Here is a 13,474-nt window from a genome sequence, read left to right as displayed (position 1 = left end):
GCGAGTGAGTGTTTCTGAGCGCATCTCTTAGATTGTGTCGGGTGGGAGGGGGGAAGGAGTGAGGAATCTAACCAGTGAGGGGTCTGAGGCCCTACAGCAACTGACGCTGAGAGGGCATGCAGCTGAAGGGGGAACCCACATTCTCTAAGTGCCATGACAAACAGACAGTCACATGGTGGAGTGGTTCGCTGCAATGTCAACTATAGCAGCTGTGGCTAAGAAGCATACAGTAACAGAGCAAGCAAGAGGCTCCCCAGCTATTGCCACAGAAAAAAGAAATCAAAATTAACTCAGAAAAAAAGCCCACAATTAAAGGGATATTTCTCCCAAAAATCTAAAGTTTGTCATCTTTTACTTACCCTCTTGTCATTGCAAAACCCCTATGAAATACTTTCTTCTATGGTACAATGCAAAATAAAGAATGTTAATGCAGCTCTTTTATATACAATTAAAGCATATAGTGACCAGGGCCTGTCAAACTCTAAAAAGGGCAAAAACACAACAAAAGTAGTCCATATGAAACATATTATTCTACAATGTAAATTTCTAATTTTCTGAAGCCATATGATCAATATGAGGACAAGACAAGACAAGAAATGTAAATATTATTTGTGTAAGTATTTACATTAACATATGGTGCCCCAGGTTTGACATCACTGATTGGATTTTGGGTGTAATTTTGTAAGTTTGAATATATATACAGTATAATGTAATTTTGTAAGTTTTTGTAGTACAACCATAACCACAAAATATACCATGATTTGACTACAGTAACCATATTTTAACCATGATTTTTGTGGTAAAACCACAGAAATAATACAGTAAAACCAAAACAAATAGAACAAAATAAAATCATAATCATTCTGACAAAACAAATAGCATTATTAGTTTTCCTATAGCCACTCCATTATTAGGTTTTTAAAACCATGGTTAAGTATGGTTACTGTAGTAGAACCATGGTAAATCTTATGGTTATATTTTACTATAAAATACTATAGTAAAACTATAGTTACTGTTGAAAAGCATGGTTTCCTTTCAACTCAGTCACTTCAATGCTGTGTCAGTAGCTGACGCAATGGGAAACTCCTCCCAGGAGTGATGATCTCTGAGGTCTTATAGAATTACGCCAATCTTTTGGCATATGCCGATCAGCGTTCTGTCCCTGATGCATGCTTTTTCGTGGTATATAAACTGAAGCGCAGCACCATTTCAAAATAATTTTTTTCTTTGCTTCTCTTGCAAAAGACTCTCTTGTGCTTTGGATGCCCGAATTTTCACTTCATCGTTGAATCTGCAAAGCTAAATTATTTTATATCTCCCTGACTGTGTTAAGTCATACAGCTAATTGTTTATCACCTCTGCATTTGAAACACTATTGCATTGTGATTGTTGTTGAGTGTTTTATTGAGAGCAAAGCTCATAAAAGAGCTGTTTGCTTAACATGTTTTTCATGTGAGCGATATATCCCTCTGTCTTCTCTATATAAGCTGTGCTCGTTGAGACTGATTGCATTCACTGTGAAAGCATGAAAATCAAGACTCTTTGCTCTCAGTTCACTTTGCTCTCAGTTCACTTTGCTCTCAGTTCACTTTTGAACTGAGAGCAAAAGTCGAAGCTGCTGCCCTCTGGCTTGTAGGTATTTTCTCATGCATGTATATCAGTAGCATGGCATGATGACATTATCCATTACATATCACATAGCATCAGCTACTGACGCAGTGTTGAAGTGACCGGCTGGAAAGGGAATGTTCTGGTTATTAATTTAACCTTGGTTTCTTAAAAGGAGGGAACCCCCAAAAATTGGGGCAATTGCAAAACAACTGCAAGGGAACGCAAAACGTATTGTTTCAGAAAACAAATTCCTCCATGTCCTCTTAGGGGCTCCATACATATGGACTAATTTTATTGTGCTTTTATGGTGTTTTTTTGTCCTTTTTGTTGCTTGACAGCCCCTGGTCACCATACATTTTCATTGTTTGGGAAAGAGCAGTGTAATCATTATTCAAATTATCTCCTTTTTTGTTCCACAGCAGAAAGAAAGTCAAACAGGTTTGAAACAACACGAGGGTGAATAATTGACAACAGAACTTTCATGTTTGTGTGAACTATCCATTTATTACCCAAACAGAAAATCAAACCAACATCTCACCTATTATTGGTGACATTAAAACAAAGAACAAATGAGAATGGAACAAAATGTAGCAAAACAAAACCCAGATAAAATAAAATCCAACAAATGCAGGCTAGAGAGGGCTCAGTACCTTCTCACTATGGCTATGCTCCTCATTTAGAGTCGTGCTACTGCACGTATCAACCCCAGAGTCTTTAACCTGGGGTTCACACCACTCAGCATCTTCTTCCAAAGAGTGGCCCCCAAAGCGAACCATTTTCTTTTGGCCCTCAGATAAGGTGTGTGACTGCTCAAAAGTTTGTCTTTTTCCCCTTTGACTGTCCCCTACAGACATGGGATAAAAACAGAAAGAAACAAAAGACATGCAGAAGTGAAAATAAATCAAAAGAACCATGAAATGACAAAGAGTGACAGAGAGAGAGTGAGAGTGTGTGTGTGAGAGAGAGAGAGAGAGAGAGAGAGCGAGAGAGTGAGAGAGAGAGAGAGAGAGAGAGAGAGAGAGAGAGAGAGAGAGAGAGAGAGGTTGGACACTAGACTCCGCCTGTCTCACCAAAGACAAGGAGGAAGCATCGCTGCTATGCCATGTTGTGTGATCCCACCAGTGGCCATCCAAATCCCCTGCGAGTGCCACACACACACACACACAGAGCGGAAACAAATCGCAGTACACACACATACAACAGAGAGCAGAGGTAGTTTGTGAGGACAAAAGAAAAAGACATGTGGGGGAAAAACACTATATTCACTCATACTGTTTAACAGTCACACTGTTAGATGTGCAGGACATATTCATATACTTTACACACACAGATTGCACATGGATTGAAATACTCATGTTAAAAATGTTTGTGTTAATAGCAATTCAAGCAAGGAACAAGAACAAAAGGAATAGCAGAATATGTCATAATAGAAATCTACTATACAAGGTTGCACTGCTCACAGAAACTTGGCTGAAGTCGCTATCTTTAAAGCCTGACTAATAAGATCTGAAAAGATATAGGGATTGGGCAGTAATACACTTAATTTAAAACTTGAGGGGGAAAAGAAATGCAATGCAACATCAGTCAGACTTTGCTACAGTCTAAAATGAAGTAGGCACTTTATGCCATTTAAATTTCCTGAACTTTGTTCCTGCTTGGATAGTGATATCATGTCATTAGATATAGAATCAATAAAAGTGCACTCAGTAACTTTTGTCTTTGTGTCATCTTGGACTTTCACTGACACCTAGTGGCTTGGATGCTGAATCATTTAGAATCAACAGTTTTCAGTTTCAGATGCCATTGTAGAAATGTTGTATTCACAACATGATTACTTTAATCAATGAGTGAAAGTGTCAAATAACAGGAAGTTTACTGAGATTAAGCGAGTACGGTAGTATTCGGCTGGTCATGTGATTCTAACAGCCCCCATGTGCGGACCCTCTCCATGTAGAATAATCAGAATCAGATTCAGAATCAGCTTTATTGCCAAGTGTTTTCACATACACAAGGAACATTTTGGTGATAGGAGAAACAAGTGCACACAAAACATTTCAGTGAGACACAGAATATAAAACAAGTTAAGAGTATAAATAGACATACAAATAATATTACATATAACAGAATGGCATATGTACATGTACACATGGTAATGTATGTGCAAGGTACAGGTATGTACAGTTATTTAATTAAATATTTAAATTTTCATATGTACATATGTATTTACATTATTGCAATATGGGGGGAAACTGAGGCAGTTTAATTGTTTATGAGGAAAATGGCCTGAGGGTAAAAACTGCTCTTGTGCCTGGATGTCCTGGCACTCAGTGCTCTGTAGTGCTGGCCAGAGGGCAACAGTTCAAAGAGGGAGTGGGCAGGGTGTGTTCCAAGAAGTGTTGGTGTGTGTGTGTGAATTGAAGATCAGAGCAGGGGAGAGGTGTGAGACTGGGCTTTTCAAACCTGCTATAAAACACATTCAGTTCATCAGCCATTAGTTGACTCTCTACACAGCCAGAGGAAGGTGCCTTGTACTTGGTGATGCTTTTCAGGCCTTTCCACACAGTTGCAGCATTGTTGGCTGAAAACTGTTATTTCAGCATTTCAGAGTAGCTTATTTTAGCCACTCTGATTTCCTTAGTCAATGTGTCCCTTGCCTGGTTGTAAAATATTTTATCCCCACTTCTGTAAGCATCCTCTTTGACATGACAAAGCTGTCTGTGTTTTCCTGTAAACCATGGTTTATCATTATTGAATGATAAAAATGTCCTTGTAGGGATGCATATATCCTCAGAAATTGATATATGATGTCACAGTGTCTGTGAGCTTGTCCAGGTCTGTGGCTGCAGCCTCAAAAACACTCCAATCAGTGCAGTCAAAGCAGGCTTGTAGTTCCATTGGTCCATGTCTTTACAGTCCTACTACAGGCTTAGCTGATTTTAGATTCTGCTTGTAGTTTGAGAGGAGATTAACCAGACTGATCAGAGAGTCCTAAAGCTGCACATGGGACAGAGTGATATGCATCCTTTACAGTGGTGTAGCAGTGATCCAGTATATTTCTGTCTCTGGTGGGGCATGTGATGTCATGTTTGTATTTTGGCAGTTCACGGGTGAGGTTAGCTTTAGTAAAAAGTCCCAGAATAATAATAAGTGAGTCCGGGTGTTGTTGCTCTGTGTCTGTGATGTTATCACTGCTGTCTCTACCTCTCTTCCCACACAAAACTTATTTTCCAACCTGGATGTAAACACTGCCACAGACACACTAAGCTCTATTTTAACAACCTGTCTAGACAGCATCTGTCCTCTTTCCTCTAGGCCAGCACGTATGACACCACCCAGCCCCTGGCTCTCTGACGTCTTTCGTGAACATCGGACTGACCTCAGGGTGGCTGAGAGGAGATGGCGGAAATCTAAAGATCCAGCATATCTGGGTAAGTATCAGTCTCTGCTTGCAACGTTTTATCTGCAAAACTTCATTTTACCAGAACAAGATCAACAGCACCACAGACACTTGCAGCTTGTTTAGAATATTCAACACACTTCTCTGTCCTCCTCCTTCACCGCCTAACACATTACTGACAGAAGATGTCATTAATGTGCCACATTTTTTACTAATAAGGTTAAAGCCATCAGCAATACATTCTCAGCACCACATCCTGTCAAACACCTGCCTCCTGTGTGCAACTCTTCTTTCTCTATGTTCTCTCCTCTGTCTGACACGGAGATCTCTAAACTCCACCACTCCAACCACCCCACCACCTGTTCCCTTGACCCCATTCCTTCCCACCTTCTACAGGCCATCTCTCCGTCCATTCTACCTGCACTCACACACATAATTAACACATCCCTACTTACAGGCATTTTTCCCACTATATTTAAGCAGGCTTGTGTAACCCTGCTGCTGAAAAATCCTACACTTAACCCCACACAAGTAGAACAGAACAGACAAGTCAACAACAGTAACGCCTTCCAAAATGGAATCTAGATAAACAACTTAATTTCAAAGACCACATCTCAAAGAAAGCACAATCATGCAGATTAACACTCTACGATATCAGGAAGACAAGACCCTTCCTGTCTGAACATGCCACACAACTTACATTAGTCCAGTCTAGTTATATCAAGTAATACTCTCACTGCAGGCTTCCCTTCATGCACAATTAGACCCCTGAAAAAAATGCAGAATGCAGCAGCACATCTGTTCTTTAATGAACCAAAGAGAGCGCATGTTACACCACTCCTTGTGTGTCTTCACTGGCTGCCGGTTGATGCACGTATCAAATTCAAGGCTCTGATGCTGGCATACAGAACAGTCACTGGGTCTGCTCCTGCATACCTGAAATCATTTCTGCAGTGCTACGTTCCCACCAAAAACCTGTGTTCGGCTAAGGAATGGAGCCTTGTTGTACCAACACAAAGAGGCACCAAAACACTTTCCAGGACTTTCGGTTTCAACGTACCACATAGGTGGAATGAACTTCCCAACTCTTTCAGAGAAGCTGACTCACTTTCTGTCTCCAAAAAATGGCTAAAAACACATCTTTTCCATGAGCACTTAACCAGTCACTAAAAAAATTAAAAAGAAAAGAATGCACTTGATGCACTTTAATCTGTCTTGAATACTACTATTATGATGCCAGTGAAACTTATAATACAGCACTTTTCTTACCACTGTCTCCATAAGATGATTTGCTTATAAAGTATTCCTCTTTTGTAAGTCGCTTTGGATAAAAGCCTCTGCCAAATGAATAAATACAAATGTAATGTAAATGATCAGCCAGCTGTTGCAATGCTGCGTTCACGCATGCTTGTGGCAGGAAAACTTCAGCGGCAAGAAGAAAGGCTTAAGGTTGATGAAGAGTGTTTCTAAATTAGGACAGCACATCTTCTTCAATGCTGTTACATCTTTACACCAACTTTTGTTGACGTAAAATCATGTTCCACCACCTCTCGTTTTCCCTGATGATCGAACGCACTGTTTGCAGATGAAACGCACTGTTTGGGATGGCTTCATTCAGCCAGGTTTCCGTGAAACACAGAGCAGCGGAGTAAGAAAAGTCCTTATGTGTTTGAGGGAGCAGAAGCAGTTTGTCCATTTTGTTGGCGATGGAGAGGTCATTCGGCAGATGAAAATTCAGCAGCAGAGTACTAAAACCACGTTGACAATGCTTCACAAGTGTGCCGGCTTGCTTTTCTTGTGTGTGTCTTTTGGATCACTTGTAGAGCACCGCTGTGCCTCCAACTATGATGTCTAATAAAACATCTGAATAACGAAATACCAGCAAAAAATTGTCAGGCATGTTCTGTCGAATATTCAGCAGTTCATCCTTGGTGAAACTGATCTGGAAAGAGTGGAAAAAAACATGACAAACAAACAAAAGTAACAAAAAGGCTAGAGAGCTCCACACAGAAGCAGCTATCTGCGGCGCCATCTTATCCATCCATAAGGCAGCTTTTATAAGGTTACTGATTTGACTGGAGTCTTAATTTTAATGTGAGTGGTCATGATTTCCTACATACAGTATATTGCAAAATTACAATTCATGTCTTTAGGAGTTTAACTTTTTTATGAGGAAAAAATTACTGAGTGCACCTTTAAATGTGGCATCAGTGGATATGACATCACCACATATGACATTCAAATGTAACAACATTATATATGACTGTGATGAGTAGGAGGGCATGGCCAGGCCATGATGGAGAACGGCCGGCATGGAATCAGCTGATCAGCGAGACAGCAAGATAAAGGGGCAGTTGGAGACGCCGGTTCGAGAGAGTGAGACGCACGCGGCCACGCTGCACATTTGTTTATGTTGGTTTTAAGTTTACCATTAAAGATTATGTTTACTGTTCAGCCGGCTCCTGCCACCTCCTTGCCCATCCTTAAAATGTTACAGTGGTGCCGAAACCCCGGAGGGAGGAGGGATGTGCTGTCGCGAAGTCCTCGCTGCTGCCATCCATCAGGGGAGCAGCCACGGCCATCTGCCTGGGAACGGAGGGGTTGCTGCCAGCCGGCGAGAGCCGTTGGATTCGCGGCCATCTGCCGAGAAGGGGAAGAACGGTTCCATGCGCCAGGGGCCAGAGGACTCGCTGCTGTCCACCAAATTGCTGACAGTGTGTCTGTGAGCCGGTGAGCAAGTTCTTGTCTCTCTCTCCTCTCTGAATGTGTATCTCTGCTCACCCTTTGCTTTGTTTTTGGTTCAGTTCAGAGGAGGCGAGTTGGACCACCGGCTGACAGAATGGTCGGAAGGGCAGAATCTCTCCCCCAGAGATGGAGGGGGAGTTAGTCAGACCATGGGTGCCCTAGCCTGAATCGGGCGGGCGAGGAGTGTGACAAGGAGGAGGGCATGGATTTGCCGTGATGGAGCATGGACAGGCCGTGATGGAGCATGGCCGGCGCTGAATCAGCTGATCAGCAAGAGTGCGAGATAATGGGCTGCCGGAGACGTCGGTCCGAGAGAGAGATGCACATGGCCATGTTGCATGTGTGTTTGTTTACGTTTGTTTAAGTTCATTGTTTAAGTTAATTTATGCATTAAAAGTTTATGTTGATTGCTCAGCCAGTTCCCGCCTCCTCCTTGCCCAACCTTTGTCTGTTACAATGACGTGATCAGATATACCATTCAATATGACCACATCAGATACAAAATCATTAAATTTAATGTAATTTGATTTCATCAGCCATGACGTCATCAGATATGACCACATCAGCTATAACTTCATTACATTTAACATCAGATTTGACGTCATCAGGTATACCATTCAATATGACCACATCAGATATTACAGAAAATTTTATGTCATGTGACATCAACAGATATAACGTTATTATATATACCATTCAATAAGGCCACATAAATCATTCAATTTTGTCATATGATGTCATCAGTTATGATGAAGTCATAACATACACTATTCTATATGTCAAAATCAGACACAACAAAAATTCTAACATCATATGACACCATAAGATATGACGGCATCAGATATACTATTTTACATGACCACATAAGAAACAACAACTAAGAACTGAAGTTCATATGACATCAACAGACATGACATAGTGAGGTATGACATCATCAGATATACAGCAGTATTCAATATGACCACATCAGGTACAACATAATCAAATTGACCATTTTTGACATCATCATATGTGACATCATTATATATGACAAGACATAGTTTGGATATAACATCAGCAGATATGAAGTCACCAGACACAGTATGACATAATGAGGTATGACATCATGAGACACGATATCATCATATATGACATTAGCAGACATGATATTATCATTAGATATGATATAATTTGTGGTCTATGCAAGAGCTCAACTCATGCCTAGGATAAGCCCACCTGCTGATCAGCTAGACGTTTCTTAAACATTAGATGTACAGAGAAAACTTAGACACTGATCTGCAAGAGACTCGTTACACGAAACTTCAAAACACCAATGCCGGTGGTAATGACAGAGAAAGACCAGATTTATGAGAATTTGTGCAGAAAGAGGGGTAATTTGGGTAGCAGCCTAGAGCTCTTCCTGCAGTACACACAAAAATCCACTGAATGTAATGCCCATTTGATATGACTCCTCTAGCAAGCCATTTAGTATCATAAAGAGAGCATACCTTGAATATGCTTAAGATTATTAGAAACACAGAAAGGGGCTGTGCTATCTTCTGGAGCACTGGTATGTCTCGTTTTTCTCAGACTGTAAGTAAAAGCATGAGCGCAGCGGTCTTACTGGCATCTATTTCCCTCTCGCTCTCTCTCGTGTTCTCAGCAGGAGACTGAAGTGCTGATTCAGGACTGAGCAAAGCTCCCAGGCTGCTAGTGCATGGCTCTTCATCACTCTGACAACTCAATAAAAACCCAGTGTAAACTATTAATTGGATCATTAATTATGGATGCTGTTTTTACTATGAGTGAAGGGAACAGGAGTGGAGAGAGAAAGACGGGAAAGAGCCACATGGCGTGCAATCATAAAATAAGTATTGATATTTGTCTCTGTGAATGTTTCGAATAAGACAGCTTTGCCTTGAATTGAAGATGCATTCTGATTGGTTTCCCTTGGCATGCAATGGGAAAACGAGGGATCTGTATCTGGGACCTCTTTGAGCAACATGCTGTCAAGTCAGTTACCTATTTCTGGTCAATATTTGAAGCATGCATTGATGAATCTTTTGCTACCAATGAGTGTGTTTACAAGCACAATCTTTTAGAAAAACTTGTGTGGTCATATATAAACCTTAAATGTCTTTCCTATAATCGGGGTAAGGACATAAATGGTCAATACAGGTAGAAAGTTGAGCGCATGCCTGTTTACATTTTGACATCAAAAGCAGAGAATAATCGATGGACGATGATATCGTCGGTGGGGTGGGGCGGGGGGGGGCAGATGAGTTCGCCGCGACATCGGAGGGCTTGGGCTCTGATGCTGAGGGCTCCTCTGGGCTGCCGCCTTCGGGCTTGCATGCCCAGGAGGAGGCCGACGCACAGATGTCCAATATGCTTTCCCGGGCAGCCAACAGCGTGGGTCTGGATTGGAACCCTCCATCCTCCCCACAGCCATCATGGCTGGACGATTGGTTCTTGGGCGTTGGGCGGCGCTCACAGCCTCGCCCCCCCCCGGTTCCTTTCTTCCCGGAGGTGCATGATGAGCTTACGTCTTCATGGAGAGCACCCCTCTCCACTCGTCGCACCGCCACCTGCTCATCCGCCCTCACCACCCTCGATGGCGGAGCGCGCCACAGGTACACGGAGATCCCCCAGGTGGATAGAGCTGTTGCGCTCCACTTATGTCCCGGAAGCACTACCACCTGGCGGGGCCGCCCTGTACTCCCTTCCCGGTCCTGTAGAGCAACATCCTCGCTCACCGCGAAGGCCTACAGCGCCGCTTCCGCCCTGCATGCCATGGCTCTCCTGCAGGTCCACCAAGCCAAGGCACTTCGCAACATGCACGGGGGTGGCCCTGATCCCGACACGCTGCAGGAACTGCGCTCAGCGACCGACCTCGCCCTGAGAGCGACGAAGGTCACAGCGCAGGCACTCGGGCAGGCGATGGCCACTCTGGTGGTCCAGGAACGTCAGCAATGGCTGGACTTGATTGAGATGCGCGAAGCTGACAAGACTCGCTTCCTCAACGCCCGTCTCCCAGTTCGGCCTCTTCGGTGACACCGTTGAGGACTTTGCCCAGCAGTTCTCCCTGGTGAAGAAGCAGACGGAGGCCATTTCGCACATCATGCCGCGCCGCAAGCTTGCCGCCACGGCCCAGGCCCCACCTGCTCGCCGAGGGCGTCCTCCCGCGGCCAGAAGACCTTCTGTTCCGCCCCAACCTGGGCCCAGCTCTCAGTCCCGGCGTCGAGCAAACCGCAGGAAGCGTACGCCCCTGCCTCACGGACCCCTTCGAGGACCCGGAAGGCTCCCAAGCATCCCTGAGACAGCGGACCCAGAGGACAAGAAGTTAGCTCCGGAGGTGGTAAGACCACTCCGTCCCCCGGTGGAGGGCCAGGAGGAGAATCTTTTGTTTTTTCATTTGCCGCAGCCCCCGTACCCAAATTCTCAATAAAAGAGCTATTTCCTTTACCTCTGGGTCACATGGCCTGCAAATGCCGTTCTCACGGCACTGTGCTTTCAGGCCTCAACAGTCTCGGTGCCCAGGATGCGGTGCTCCCGCCCTCAGCCCCACGACTGTTCCCCGGCCGGCCGGTTCAGACGAGTCCAGAGGACGCCAGCATCAGACCTCCTCCTCAGTCACGAACCCACCCCTGCCGGTGCGTGAACAAGGTAAGTGCTTTGAGTTTATTCTCAGCACCAGAGCCTCGGGACGCCACAGCGCCTCCCGACGCCACGTTACCTGTTCCGCGCCGCTGCGAAGCCCCGCCGGGTATGTCCAAAATACTCGTCCCCTTGGTGCCCCTAGCACGGAGCTTAGAGGCATGGCTTTCACTGCCCAGCTCGTCACGGTGGCTGCACCGGACCATCCGACTCGGTTACGCAATTCAGTTTGCCAGGTCTCCGCCCCCTTCGTGGGCGTTCGTTCCTCCGCAGTGCACGGCGAACATGCCCACTCCCTGCGCGAGGAAATCGCATCCCTTCTAATCAAGGACGCGATAGAGCCTGTCCCTCTGACCGAAACGAAGAAGGGTTTCTACAGCCCTTACTTCGTTGTACCCAAGAAAGGCGGCGGCATACGACCGATCTTGGACCTGCAAGTTTTCAATTGGACCTTGTCCAAACTCCCATTCAAAATGCTTACCCAGAAACAAATTTTATCTGGCGTCCGGCATCTAGATTTGTTCGCAGCGGTAGACCTGAAGGACGCATACTTCCACGTCTCAATTCGCCCCCGACATCGACCCTTTCTATGGTTCGCGTTCGACGGCCAGGCTTATCAGTACAAGGTCCTCCCCTTTGGCCTGTCTCTGTCCCCTCGCATCTTCACGAAGGTCGCAGAGGCGGCTCTTGCCCCGCTACGAGGAGCGGGCATACGCATACTCAATTACCTCGACGATTGTCTCATTTTGGCCTCCTCACAGGAATTACTATGCGCACACAGAGACCAGGTGCTCGAGCACCTCGGCCATTTATTGTTTCAGGTCAACTGGGAAAAGAGCAAGCTCACCCCGGTCCACAGCATCTCTTTTCTCGGTTTGGAGTTAGACTCAGTCTCAATGACAGCACGTCTCTCCAACGAGCGTGCTCAGTCAGTGCTGGAATGCCTCGCTTCTTTTGAACCAGGCACCGTGGTCCCTTTGAAACGTTTCCAACGGCTCCTGGGGCATATGGCATCCTCCGCGGCGGCCGCGCCACTGGGGTTGATGCATATGAGACCACTTCAGCATTGGCTCCAGACTCGAGTCCCGAGACGAGCATGGTGCCATGGCACACACGGCGTGGAAGTTACCCCTGCCTGCCGCCAAACCTTCAAACCCTGGACAGACCTCTGCTTTCTACGGGCAGGAGTACCCTTGCAGCAGGTGACCCATCACGTTCTGGTTACAACCGACGCCTCCAAATTGGGTTGGGGCGCCGTGTGCAACGGGCGCACAGCCGCAGGCCAGTGAAACCGAGGCCCGCTGCGCTGGCACATCAACTGCCTAGAGCTGCTGGACGTTTTTCTTGCCCTGAAGAAATTTCTTCCATTGATTCGTGGCAAGCACGTCCTAGTCAGGACAGACAGCAACGGTGGTGGCCTACATAAACCGCCAAGGAGGAGTACGCTCCCTCCACATGTCACAGCTCGCCCGTCGTCTCCTCCTTTGGAGTAAGCAGCGACTGGAGTCACTGCGCGCCACTCACATCCCCGGCAACCTCAATACGGTAGACGGCAAGTCTCTTGGTAAGCACGACTTAATCGTCAGGTTCCTAAAAGGTGCCTGGAGGATGACTCCCTCCCGGCCTAACCTGTTTCCCTCCTGGGATCTCTCGGTCGTTCTTATGGGACTCCGGAGACCCCCCTTCGAGCCGCTTGACTCAGTTGGACTCAGGGCCCTCTCTCTCAAGACCGCCCTGCTGATCGCGCTCGCTTCCATCAAGAGGGTCGGGGACCTGCATGCATTCTCTGTTAGCGACGCTTGCCTGGAGTTCGGTCCGGCGGACACTTTCGTGATCCTAAGACCGCGACCGGGCTACGTGCCCAAGGTTCCTACCACACCCTTCAGGGATCAGGTAGTGAACCTGCAAGCGCTGCCCCCGGGAGGAGGCAGACCCAGCCCTTTCACTGCTGTGTCCAGTACGTGCCTTACGTATTTACCTAGACCGCACACAGAGCACCAGACGCTCTGAGCAGCTCTTCGTCTGCTTTGGGGGACAGCAGAAAGGGAATGCTGTCTCCAAGCAGAGACTCGCCCACTGGGTTGT

The 13,474-nt window shown here is 45.8% G+C and overlaps 2 protein-coding genes across 24 annotated transcripts in view; one reads left to right on the top strand and one right to left on the bottom strand.

Annotated features, from left to right (window-relative positions):
- Positions 1-13,474, top strand: part of upk1a (uroplakin 1a) — a 702,734-nt gene that overhangs the window by 565,988 nt on the left and 123,272 nt on the right. The window lies entirely within an intron of this gene.
- The window catches only part of LOC127656495 (regulating synaptic membrane exocytosis protein 2-like), a 202,204-nt gene that overhangs the window by 96,265 nt on the left and 92,465 nt on the right, over positions 1-13,474 (bottom strand). For 13 of the 22 annotated variants that reach the window (XM_052144844.1, XM_052144846.1, XM_052144845.1 and 10 more), the window contains one exon: positions 2,262-2,455. In XM_052144844.1, coding sequence (XP_052000804.1) covers positions 2,262-2,455 — 194 coding nt within the window. Of the gene's footprint in view, positions 1-2,261; positions 2,456-2,681; positions 2,750-13,474 lie in introns of all 22 variants that reach the window. The other 9 variants (XM_052144851.1, XM_052144863.1, XM_052144852.1 and 6 more) reach the window with 1 other exon arrangement.

The sequence above is a fragment of the Xyrauchen texanus genome, chromosome 15 (genome assembly GCF_025860055.1).
Source record: "Xyrauchen texanus isolate HMW12.3.18 chromosome 15, RBS_HiC_50CHRs, whole genome shotgun sequence".
NCBI lineage: Eukaryota > Metazoa > Chordata > Actinopteri > Cypriniformes > Catostomidae > Xyrauchen > Xyrauchen texanus.
Note: the sequence above shows the minus strand (reverse complement) of the source record. Positions and strands in the feature narration are given on the sequence as shown.